Source organism: Typopeltis vanoorti, chromosome 6 (assembly GCF_054136105.1).
Source record: "Typopeltis vanoorti isolate ZY-2024b chromosome 6, IOZ_Tvanoo_1.0, whole genome shotgun sequence".
NCBI lineage: Eukaryota > Metazoa > Arthropoda > Arachnida > Uropygi > Thelyphonidae > Typopeltis > Typopeltis vanoorti.
The window spans coordinates 63,701,686-63,714,801 of record NC_143554.1 but is presented as its reverse complement, the minus strand read 5'-3'; the positions used below and the strand labels follow the sequence as shown (position 1 = coordinate 63,714,801).

Below are 13,116 nucleotides of genomic sequence, written 5' to 3'. Positions count from 1 at the left end.
CACGCGATATCAAGGTTAAACTTTATTCAGAACACTAAAATAGGATTTAATTGTAACTTTTTAACAGAGCGATACACAAACTGCAAATAGGTAATTTGAATTATACGAGTAAAGAAGGATGGTTTCGTGTCAAATTAGGTGTAATGCAAGCTTAAACACTATCTTCATTGTTATTTATAATCTGTATATACAAATATGAAAAATATTAAAATAGGCATCATTTGATTTCACCAAGACAACGTTACCCGCATAATCTTTGGACTCCTTGGAGGTGTCACGTAATAATAATAATAATAATAAATAAATCCATTCCACCAAATCTTCAGGACTTTTTAACCAAATTAAATAATAGGTAGTAGCGCACTCAGGGTTTAATCTTGGGGGGGGGGGGGTTGAGTAGACGATTTTAGAATACACACTACGCATCGCATACGACCTATGACTGAGCATCTGCAACGATCGCTAATTCACAAGTTGTATAAAAATAGAAGACACGACACAACATAAATAGAAAAATGAATTTTAATTAGGAAAATTTTCTAGTGTTTTTTCCTAATTAAATTTTTTTTTTTTTTAATTAGGAAAAAGCAATGGCCTCTTGCCCCCCCCCCTCTCTCTCTCTCTCTCTCTCTCTCTCCGGGTGCGCCACCGAATTGGTATACCAAAGACGAAAACTATGAAAATAGGCAGGGAAACATCAGTATAATAAGTAAAAGATATATAATAGGTAACACAGTTTAAACTACTCAGGCACACTTTTTTGCTGAAGATGACAAATGAAATATGGAAAGAGATAATAGAGAATAACCAAGAAAGTTATTATGTCAGGGCGTTAAATAAGTTGAAACAAAGTTGCAGTATACGAGGCAAACTGTTTTAATTTTTGGATCTGAGTTAGGTTAGAAATAAGACAGCTGGTCGCAGACCGAAGACCCTAGATATGATATGAGAAGTGAAGAAAATTAACTAGCTAGCGGATGACATCAGTGGAAAATACCATAAAAATCCCCTCAAGTTTTTTTTATTTTATTTTAAAAAACGATATTATTAATATTCATGGATGAGTAAGCAGAATCGCATAAGATGGTATTGTTGCTTAGATGGAATAGGAGATGAAAGTGTTGAAAAAAAAAGCTGTTTGAAGAAAATACAGTACACCTAAAGGAAGACTATAGATCATTGTTTCTCAAACTGTGGTACATGTGCCACTAATGGTACATTACGTTATTTTTGGTGGTACAGTTTTTACACAAAATATTTAAATAAATGTTCAGAAAAATGTATTTTAATATTGTAACGAGTAGACTGTTCCAAGAAACGTTTTATTCTTTGATTATAAACACTCCGTTTGGGACGTACTAATTTTTAATCGGGAAATGCTTTTATGGTGGTACATATATTTTTTGATTCTTATTTATGTGGTACAAAATTTAAAAGGTTTGAGAACCCCTGCTGTAGATTTGGTATAACCAGGACACACATCTTTGTAGTATAATCGGAAGATACATACCTTATCTGGCAAGATCTGGTTCGAATAAAATACAGAAGCGGCCTCGTTTTTGAAGGAAATTGTTGATAGGAAACTAGTACTGAAATTTTTTGTTGAATGGCTGTCTTAGATCAGAAAGGCAATTAAAACTATTGGAATTATTTCATGCTTTCTGGCTGGTTGGTATGTAATGTGGGGTGAAAACCAGGAGATTCCGAGAATATTGCCTATCATATACAGTATATATAATCAGGAAACGATGGAAGTGTTTGTGTGTGTGTGTGTGTGTGGTCACAAACGCCTAAGTGAAGTTACCACGAAAGTAATCGAATAATTACACTAATTACGATAGATAGTGAAGTTCTGATATAAAGTGAACAAGTTTTGTAATTCAAACTTGATTCTCAGTTTGGAATGACAAGTGTATAAACACATTACTGTTTTCAAGTGAACGAGAGGAAGCTTACTTCAGTCGATGCTGTACTATCTTTTTTATGAAACAACAACAAAAAAAACTTTTCAGGTTCGCCCTACCCTCTTTTTGAAAGAATAATGGAGCTTATAAATTCATAGTTAAGCGCTCAGATTTTTTCCTCGTGTTTGTTCATAATTCTCTTATTGCACTAAATAACAGAACAGGTTTAAATAAGAATTAAACATCGATCTCATCAAGGAATGCATATGCTCTTTACGCATCCTCTTAATGTTTTTTAATATCTGATTTCTCCAAAAATTGAAGTGTCATTTTCCATTATATAGCAGCGTGCGTCGCAGCTAGGTTCAATTTCTTTCTTTCTTTTTTATTAAATAATGAAAATTTATTCTTACCATTTTCTTAACAGTAGATCCCAAAATTGAAGCACTTGTTAGCAGTGTGTAATTAAACAAGTCTTGTACTTGGAAAAGAGACGTGGAATGTATTCTGTTTGTGAATATATTAACATGCTCATTTTAATTTTGTCATACTTATTAAGAAAAACATTACACTTCAGGGTTAATATTTTTGTAAAAGTACAAAACGTAGATAATCGCAATCGTTCTGCCCACCGCAATGCAATATGTAATTAAAAATGTAGACCATGTAATTCTACTCATTTATTTAATTTTGCTTTGTTAATATGCACACGTAAGCAGCTGGAATTATAATTTGCAAGAGAATACTGCATTTATTACGAAAATGAGATTAAGAAAAAAAAACTTTTGTGGCAATTTGTGTACAATATCTATGAAGCTCGTTGAAAACATTCTGTGTTAAGAGTAAACGTGGCCTTGTCACTGCTGCAGTGAAGGCCTATCCCGGATAGCACGCTGATCGATCTATTTTGTCTCCAGTAAAGGTCGGCAATTTGTATATTGAGCATACTTTTCTTGTGATCTTCTATTGTTTAGATAACGATGGCGTTATTAATTTCTTAATAGCATCAATATTCTTCTACTACCCCCCCCCCCCCCCCAAGCATTTCATCTTGGTTTTGTGTACTTATATTTCTTAATACATTTTTAACTAGCTAAACGTACGGTATCCCAGCAACAACTGAATCACCACTGTCTGTTTCTATGACAACGGTGTAATTTTCACTTATGTCTATTTATTGGGTAACATCGCTAAACGAAAAAATTTCTTCTAGCGTTCGTTGACACTATACTGACCGACCTTGACTTTTACTTTCAGAGGAAAACCTTATTTTTATAGCCACGTAAGATGGCGTACTGTTACAAGCGCTCTATTTATTGTCTCTGTGTAGTTGCAGTATTTACGCGTTCTTCTAAAGTGGCACATTTCTCGTAACTCTATCTCATAGCAGTTGACGAAATTAAACCGAACATTTATTTTCTAGGTTCGTTTTTGTTTCCCCCCCCCCCCCCCCCCAATTATCAGTATTGCTTGAGCAAAGCAGAAATTAAAAATGAAAAAAAAAAAAATTTCCGATAAGGTAAAATTGCGATGACAAATAATAATAAATAAATTATAATTACATTTTAAATAATACCATTTTAACATTATAATGCATATTAAAACTGCGAAATATTAAAAAGCGAAAAATCAAAGTAATTATTTTAATAAAGCAACATTAACGTTAAATATTTCTCACCCATCTATCTCCCCCTAATGTAAACATTAATATGGATGCTCTGCTCTCTGCTGGAGAGCAAAGATCTGAACATGTATAAAGTTACTGCGATTAGCGGTTGCTTCGTATTATTTTGCAGCAGCTTTTCTGTGGAATTTATTTTTTGTACTATACATTTTTTAAAGTCACCACTGCATACAAAATATATATTAGTGTTAAGGTATTTCTTATATAATGAAGTGCCTTGTTAAAAATGGTAAAAATAATTGCAATCCATTGAGCTTTCAGCTATCACTGCTTCCTGTCATCTGCATACTTCAGATTTTCCACTTGTGATAGATTTAACCCCTAATGTAGTAATTTCATGATCTAATAAGTGAATAACTATGTTAAAAAGTAGTCCAGACATTGTACGTCCTTCTCAAATACCAATCCTAATCTCCAACCATTCTGATATTGTTTGCTACGCAATAACACAACTTTTACTTTCGTCTGAATGATTTGTATTTCTTTCATTCTTCTCGCATATTTACCTAGAGGGTGGCTCTGAAACTATATACTGTGGTCCTTATATTCTTTAAAGTAAAATGTGAGGTATCGTGCTTCCAACTGTTCTATTTAATTTATAATTCTATCGACATTTTACAAAAAAAAAAAAAAAAAAATCCAGCAGCTATAGGAAGCTAATTTCCCCCATCCCCCAATTCTCATATTTAGGAAGAAAGCCTCTAGTTATTTTCTTCCATTATCTGAGTATCTTTCACTCAATTGAATATTATTATTCCTGACACCTCCAAGGAGTCCGAAGACTCATCGCGGGAGGACACTTGCAATATTACTTGCAATTTATCAGCAGCAGTTAGTTTAGTTGTCTTAAGCATTTCTATTGATATATTGCCACATGCCTTTGAATTATTTATCTCCCACCGATCTTTAAGTTACTATATTTTTCTCACTAAAATTTCGTTGTTGCCTCCGTAACGCAATTGGAATGACATTGCGCCCTGGAAAAGAACTGGGTTCGATTCTTGTTGTGATGAGAGGAATCTGTATATATGGGAATTTTTCAACTGAGAGCGAGTTAGCAGATCTCATATGGAGGTAGCAGGGTTTTTCGCACCCGGAAACTCTGGTTTTTCATCCCCCTTACAGACAAATCGGCCTTCAGAGCACACATTATTTACAGATAAAAAAATTCTGTTGATGGTAGTGGTGTCATAGTAGGAGAGCTGAGTAGTGGAGAGGGTGAAATGTATTTAGCAAAGCAGAGTGCCTCCTGCAATAGGTCCTTGGACTCTCTGGAGGTGTCATGTAATAATAATTTCTTTAATTATGCAAGACTTACTACTCACAAACATTGGTTTTATTATTTTAATTTTCTTATTTCTTACAAGTTTAGCTATCACTAATTAATGATTAGATTCTGCATTAGCTGCTCACTTTGTTTTAACATCTAAGAGCAAGCGTTTATGCTATTCTCGATTATACTGTGATCAGTTGTTATCTGGGCTATTTTATGTGTTTAAGTTAAAATAAGTTTCCTCCTATCACAAGATTACTCATTTCACATAGTTATTATTAATCGATATAATGGAATGAGGAATTGGATGGGAAGGAAATCAGTGTTGCTTAGTCTCTACTCAGGAATCATCTGGAGGCAATGACTGAGTGTATTCCAAAGGTCAGGAAATTAAATAAGGTAGGTGAGACTGAAGAGGTGAAGCATGCAATCTGGAAGAAGGCTTTGTGCAGGTGGCACAAGATGAGTAGAATGATCAGTTCCATGAGGAGTATACAAAGAGCAAGCAAGGAACTTACTTTGTAAGGGTAGCACAAATGTGGTATGAGCAGCAGTTAGCAAATGATGCTAAAAGAAATCCTAGGGAGTTTTTTAGTAGAAGGAAGAATGATGTTTTGTCATTGATAATGGGAGAATGATAAACACAAAGAAAGATATAATAGAGGTATTTGAGCAGTTCATTAAAGTATTTCATCTTTGGGATTGTAGCATAATTCAGAACTTGAACAGTGGGAATGGAGGAAGAACCAATGATGGTGAGTGAGCAGGAGGTATACGAGGAATTGAATAAATTTGTTGAAAGCTAGCTAGCTGATCTCATAGAGAGGTAGAAGGGTTTTTCATCCTGCATACATGGTTAGAAGAACATGTACAACTTACAGACCAAAAGATACTATCAGTGGTGGGCAGCAGATGATGGTAGTTGGTGGATTTAGTAGTGGAGATGGTTCTGTGTAGTAGAGTGGAGTATCCTCCTTTAATGAGTCCTTGACTCCTTGGAGGAAATCATGTAATAGTTCTAATGAAGTTTATAATAATTATTGTTATTTTTTGCCACATGGATAGAAGGAGTAATTATACTCATTTGCAATATGTATGCTGAGGCTTCGGTGTATTCTAAGTTATTCTACTACGGGATTTCTGTTTTGAAGCTGTACTTTGTTGAAGGAAGAAAAAGAAAGTTATATGGCTATTTATAAAATTTTATATATTTCACAGTTCTATTTCAAACAATAAGAATGATAAATTCAGTTGTAAGGAGATACTCACCCCCCCCCCAAATGTGAGAGCAATATCCCTTAATTTTTCACTCTAGTTAGCCTTTCTTCTAGGCTAACTAATATAAACAGCAAAGAATTTTTTTTGTGTCTTTTCAGTCTATCACTTCTTGCTAATACCATATTTGAAGGGAGAGTGGGAGGGGGGGAACTACTCAGATTAAGAGCCTCTGCAGTTTACTTTCTCTTCCTGTTCATGGTTTACTGCCATGGGTTCCTCTTCATTTGTGAGATACCCAATTGCTGTGCTTAGTAGATTTTGATCTACTAAGAAACATAGTCTCACCAGTAGAAGATAGACTGATGGAATATTCAGACAGGTAAAATGATGTGGAAATAACAAATGTTGGGGTTAGCAAATTTTCGTATTGAAAATTTATTTTTCACTTGGTTAGACTATAATAAATTTAGTTTAATCCTTTATCTTCAAGTGTGAGCAAACAAAGTTTGCGCCTGAAAGTATCTTCGGGACTGGGGTAAGGTGGTACAACATCGGGCAACTCGTTGCAAAGGTGGAGCAAGCTAACATCACTCCTATCTCAGTATCTCCCATAATGCAAAACACATATCCTTGCTGATATGTATAATGTTATGCATTATTGTTAGACTATAATAAATTTAGTTTAATCTAACCAAGTGAAAAATAAACTTTCAACATCATTCTCTAAATCCAGAGTAATTTAATAAAAAGGTGGCACACCGTTTGGCAACTCCCATAGGTAGAGATGACCTTGCTAATGCTTCTGCCTGGTATCTCCACTTGGGTCTGGCTCCCACTGAAGAGACCTCAATAAAGGTAGAAACTAGTCTGGATAGTGGCCCTTCCCTTAATGCATAATATTATACATATCCTCAAGGAGATGTGTTTTTCATTATGGGAGATACTGAGATAGGAGTGATGTTAGCTTGCTCCACCTTTGCAACGAGTTGCCTGGTGTTGTACTACCTTACCCCAGTCCTGAAGATACTTTCAGGTGCAAACTTTGTTTGCTTACACTTGGATAAAGGATTAAACTAAATTTATTATTAAAGTTTCATAATAATTAAGGTTGAAAAAATAACTTTTGTCCTGGACAGCAAGATATTGCCCACCTTTGTTGTGCATTATACAATTTTTATTGTGTAATGCATAGAGGTGGGCAGGGAAAGGTATAGTCACATACTGCTGTTAAGAGATTTCAACATATTTGAGCGGAATTCTTACAAACTAAACATTATTACAGATACAGGCACATGCTATATGTTATAGGCTTTCTTGTAATGTTACAAAATGTGAAACTTTATTTTCACTTTTCCTGTAAAAAAATGATAAATTGTTATAAATTCATATCTAGAAAAGTCAGGGGTTCTAGAGGTTTAACCTTTTTCTTTCTTTTTTTCCCCCTTTAGTATATTTTAATACTTCCACCACTCCTAAAATAAATATGTCAGCGCATCTTCTATGCAGTGATCTATGATTTTTGGTTGGAAAGACCAGGATTTGAATCCTTTCTAGGATGCAAGGAACCTGTTGCCTGTTATTTAAAGGTGAATTATTTTGTCTCAAGAGGTGAAGCCACCTCTTGGAAGCTTGGAATTTCCACTACTACAGTTTGAATTTTTCTGCTTGCAAGGTATCTTCATGTTGTTTCACATGTGCTTTGTGTGTTGATGATGCAGAGTTGAAATATTAAGAGTTTATTTTTGTCTCATTGTAATGCTAGTAAATACTGTTGAAAATATCATGAATGAGCCAACATCTAAGCCTTTCTGCCAATAGCTTGTACCATTCAATAGAATCACATCCATATTTGTTCCATTTTATAAGGCTGGCTTCAAATGTAGGCCAATTTTTAAGTCTGGAGTTGTTGATGTTGGAAAAGTTCTTGAGGACTAAGATCCAGAACAAGGGAGAAGCATACACAGTGGTATATTTAGATTTTACAATGGCCTTTGATAGGTTGCCATGTAAAAAGTTGGTAGAATAGATGGGGTTGAATAATAGACTAGTGTATTGGATTGGAGATGGGTTATCTAATAAATCAGATAGCCCAACCTCCAATTTGTGTATGGGAGAGCAATATCACAATAGAGAAGTCCCTAGTGGTATGTCCCAAGGATGTTTTGGGAGTGTTTCTGCTTAACCTCTGTTAATGATATTGGGAAAGGATTGAATGACGACATGCAGTTGCTTGCAGATGATGCAAAGTTAGGAAGAACTATGAGGAGTAGAGATGTGATGTCTTTGAAAATGTCATCTGCTTTACTCTTGAAAATAAACAGACTGGGTTTGTGGGCAGGTGAGAGCAGGATTGCCAGTTCAGTGTTGCAAAGTGTAAAGTTTTAAAATTTGGGTAGCAAAGATAGGATACAAATGATTCAATTGGTGGCAATATCTTGGTGGAGGAGATAAAGGATCTTGGAGTGATTGAATAAGTGCTAAAATTTAGGGAACACATTGCTAAAAGTGAGAACAGCACAGCAAATTATGGCAACAATGTGGAGGACATTGATGTATAGAAGTAAGAATTTTATGGATCCATTTATGTAAGGCTTTGATCAGGGATTACTGTGCACAGATTTAGGCATATAACTTTCAGAATGATCCAAAATGATTGACTAAGGTGGTCTCTGAAATGTCGAGTATGAAGAAGGATTGAGGAACTGCAATTTGCAGAATCTGCTGGATAGGATTGGGGGAAGGAGGGAGGGAATATGATTGAGACATAAGTTGGTAGGGGTTATTACCAGATTAACATGGGAGAAGAACAAGAGACCATTTCTGGAAGTTGTATAATGAGTGTGGGGCAGAGAAGGAAGGGGGGGGGGGGTTCAGAAGTAGATTTATTGCATGTGGAGTAATGGATGATTGAATGGTACCTGAGTGTGAAAATGGTGAAAGAGTTTTTAAATTCCAGTCTGGCTGGCCGAGTAGTTAGCGTATCCACTCTCCAGCCAAAAGCTGTGAGTTCGAATCTCGCCGTGGGCATGGATGTTTGTGATTGTCTTTGAAAATAATAGTGGTGGCATTATGCAGATGGTGTTGGTGTAGTTGCAGTCAGTGGTGGAGACAGAGCTGCAGAGAGGTGCCCTCCCTTGATGAGTCTTTGGACTACCTGGAGGTGTCTAATATAATAATAAATCACAGTTTGATGAGTTATGTGTTTGTGCAGTAGTGGGATTTCCCACAATAAATCTTTACTTCATGGAGGTCTTGATGGTGATCATAATGATTAAAAAACAACGACAACCAAAATTGCTATGTTAAAACTATTCCTGTGTTGTGCTGGTGTATGATTTTTCTTAATATAGCATGCTAAAATTATTGTAGTTCTGCATGTAACTAATCACTAACTAAATATATACATCTTAAATTCCCCCCTACCCTCTCTCTCTTTTAGGCAAAGAAGATATGAGCCCACCTAGTAGTGGAGGAAATGGTTGTTACAATATAGACAGCTTCGAAGCAAAGAAAAAGAAAGGGCCAACACCAAGGCAACAGGAAGAATTATGTTTAGTATGTGGAGACAGGGCCTCTGGCTACCATTATAATGCCCTTACTTGTGAGGGATGCAAGGGTAAGAATATGCTTTAAAATTTGCAATTACAGTACTACAGTTTTATAGCATATAAAGTAGAGGTTTCTAGAATATTTTATGGCGGCCAAATTTGTCACCGTTTAAGTTTAGTGGCTGTGTGGTTATTTTTAGGTAGAGTGTCATTTTTTTTTTATTATTAATCTTGGTTGCAATCTGTTTCAGTAGGGAAAAGATAATGCACTTTTACTGGAAAGACTGTAAGTTAAAATTCCACATAGTCTGTTTCAGATAAACTTTTATTACTTTTTGAGTTTGTAAGCTTCTTATTTTTTAAATTAGTTTAAAGATATATAACAATACAAGAGTCTCCATAGCTCTGTGATTAGAAAGATGCGAGTTCAAATCCCATCTAGAATGTGAAGAACCTTTATAAGTACTTTTCGACTGAAGGTGAGTTAACCTGCCTCATGTAGTGGTGGCAGTTTCCCCCCCCCCCCCTCCTGGATACTCAGATTTTTCATCTTGCAAGACAGATGAACTGGCCAAAGAATGTACAAGCAGTTGACACCATGCAGATAGGATTAACTTTTTCGTATCATAAGTTTCTAACAAGTTATTTGGCTATGACAAGTCATTGAGTCTAATATGTAAGGGGATGATGAAGATAATACTTTAACATGTTGAGATTTGGTAGTTAAACAAGCAAAAACTATTTTGTTAGAACACAAATATATTCACTTAACTATAACTTTTTGAAAGGATAAGTGCAGCTCCTCTTCCTTCTAAAGTAAGCCTCATTTCAAGATTGTTATCTGTTAATTTGTTTTTAATAAAATGAGTGCTGAATGATCTTTTGTACTATGATAGTTGCTGGAAACAGGCTGCATTTTTTTACAAATTCAGTATATAAAGTTATCCATATACAATATGGATAACTTTATGTAATTTTAATTATTGGCAATTTTGTTTTTTTTCCTCCCTAATTTCCAATAAGAAGTGGCTTTTGTGGAAGACTAGACTAGTTTTATTTTATTAAACAAAACTTGTCTTCTACAAAAGTTATCTCCCTCTGGCAGAGATAGCATACTGAGCAGAGGATAGACTTGTCAGACTTTAATCATGTTTATTCCATGCAAATACATGTCACCCTTCCTATTTATCCCAGAGAAGGCACAAAAGCAAGGTGCTTGCTAAACTCTTGCATAGCATAGTGGATCCAATTTAGCTTTAGGAGAATGCAAGAAAGAATAACTTGCAAGCAGGGTGAAAGGAGACTTCAAAAACAATTTTTACAATAAGAATTGAATTTCATTAAATGTTTCTTTCTAATGGTTTTGACATCTGTCTTATAGAGGGGGGGGAAACAAACAGGAAATTTAAGTACAGCTCACTGCCTCTTAAATATGTTCATAAGGTTATATTACTTATATCTAATGTACATTCAGAAAATGTAGTGAAACTTCTACATTTTTGGTCACTTGCAAGTCTCCTTCCACCATGTTCACAAGTTATCTTTGTTTATGCATTCTCTCAAGACAAACTGGATCCATTGTCCTGTGTGGAAGTACTTAGTCACTGGTACCTTATGGCCACTCTTACATTGGACAAACAAGGAAGATTGGTTTTCACATGGGAAAAAGATTATTACATCAGATTTATGTAATCAGATATCTAGAGTGTGACAAGCCCATTCTTATTCAGGATGCTATCCCTGTCAGATACAGAGTTCAATAGAGAAAAATTAAAGTGCTTCCCAAATTGAACTTAAATAAAACTAATTGCTTCAGGTTTTCTTAAATTCTAAGAAGTGAATAGAAATTCTAAAACCTAGTTGATGACATTGTTAGAAGCACAAGGAGGTGGTGTACTCCATTCAAACTCTCACACCCCAGCACAGTGATTATTAATGAACTGGGTTGCAGCTTGGTTTCAGGAATATCTGATTAAGGGACACCATTTGACTCGCTGAATCCATGGGCAATCTATCGCAATAATCTTGAATATGTCTGTACTCGCTAAGAGTACAGACATATTCAATGGCGAGTATGGCTAACAGCTCTTAAAGTCGTACTGTGGTAAATGCATGAACTGAATTGAAGAATTGAATTACTTTAGGCTCATTCAATTCTCATCCATATATTTTACTCCATTTTCAGGAAGGTTTCCCCCCCCCCCATTCCTCCCTGCATCTGTCTTACAAAATTTCTTTGTTAACTTACATGTTTCTGTAATATTCCTTCTCTTCTGCATGTTAGTCAAATTTTACAACCCACAGATCTTTGATCTCACATGATATTAGATTAAAGGAATGCTCACTTCAGTATCTGGAATAAATCAGTCTTTGGAACAGTTTGGAATGCTCAATTTAATCTAATCTTGCTTAAATTAGATTAAAGTGAGAATTCCAGAGCCTTGTCGCCTTCTTGGTTATCCATCTCTGAAATCTTTGCATCACTTTTTTGTTACCAAAAAAAAAAAAAATGCAGTTCACTGAATCTCAGTACAGGCATCAAGGCTTTTTAAAAAAAAAAGAAAGAAAAAGAAATAACTTCTCTACCTCTACTTGACAGGACGGACTCTTCGTTCAGGTGATCCTTTCTGATGTTTTGTCTGCTTTAGCAGTATGTTTCAATGAATTTCACCTCTACTATCACTCCCAGATTGCTTTACTCAGTTTTTTTTCAGTAGTAGTAGTAGTAGTATGTCAAGGCTTACAAGATACAAAACAGGGCTAAAGATACAAAACAGCAGATGCTGTTTTGTATCTTTCAAGTGTTTCTTTAAATTTGGGAATGGGAAATAAATGGGGTCAGGATGGGTGAGGCAGTCATTGAAAGCCAAGTTGTGTATTGTCTGTTGGGTTTCTTGAACAAGTGTGTTGTCCAGAAAAAAGCAACTTGCTTCTATTCAGTTTCCCAGAGCTCTTTCCTTCAGTACCTCCTTCAGAGCTGTTGAATAAATTGCTGCTGTAGCTGTTTCACCTTTTTTGAAGTACTTGGTAAGGTAAGAACCTTTCCTGTTGACTTTTGGGTTCAGAACTTCTTTGGCCTTGGAAAAACCTTTGTGTCCTCACTCCATTGACTGTTGTTTGGTCTATGGGTCATAGTGATGAAGCCATGTTTCATCAATACGAGCCAAAAATTTGCTCCTGATTACTCAAAATCCCTTGTGATGGCAGCACGTTCTCTCTTTTGGTCGGCATTCAAACATTTGGTGACCCCACTTCGCTGATAGCTTCTGCATGTCCAGATGCTAGTCGATCATGACTTCCCCCCCCCCCCCCCCCCCCAACTCATTCCCTGGATATCCCAGAGTCTTTGCAATGTTTTTTGACTGGTATTTGTCTCTCATCAAGGATCATGGCATGCACTGCATTGGTGTTTTCAGATGTGATCACTGGAAAGTCTTCCTAACCTGGCAGTATCTGTTGTCTCAGGATGCTCAGTTTTAAACTTGGCCA

The 13,116-nt window shown here is 35.7% G+C and overlaps 1 protein-coding gene across 5 annotated transcripts in view; it reads left to right on the top strand.

The window, feature by feature from the left end:
• LOC150105498 (ecdysone receptor-like) overlaps positions 1 to 13,116 on the top strand; it is a 240,631-nt gene that overhangs the window by 202,064 nt on the left and 25,451 nt on the right. For all 5 annotated transcript variants that reach the window (XM_090394208.1, XM_090394209.1, XM_090394207.1 and 2 more), the window contains one exon: positions 9,519 to 9,695. In XM_090394208.1, the coding sequence (XP_090250334.1) occupies positions 9,519 to 9,695 (177 nt within the window). The remainder of the gene's footprint in view (positions 1 to 9,518; positions 9,696 to 13,116) is intronic.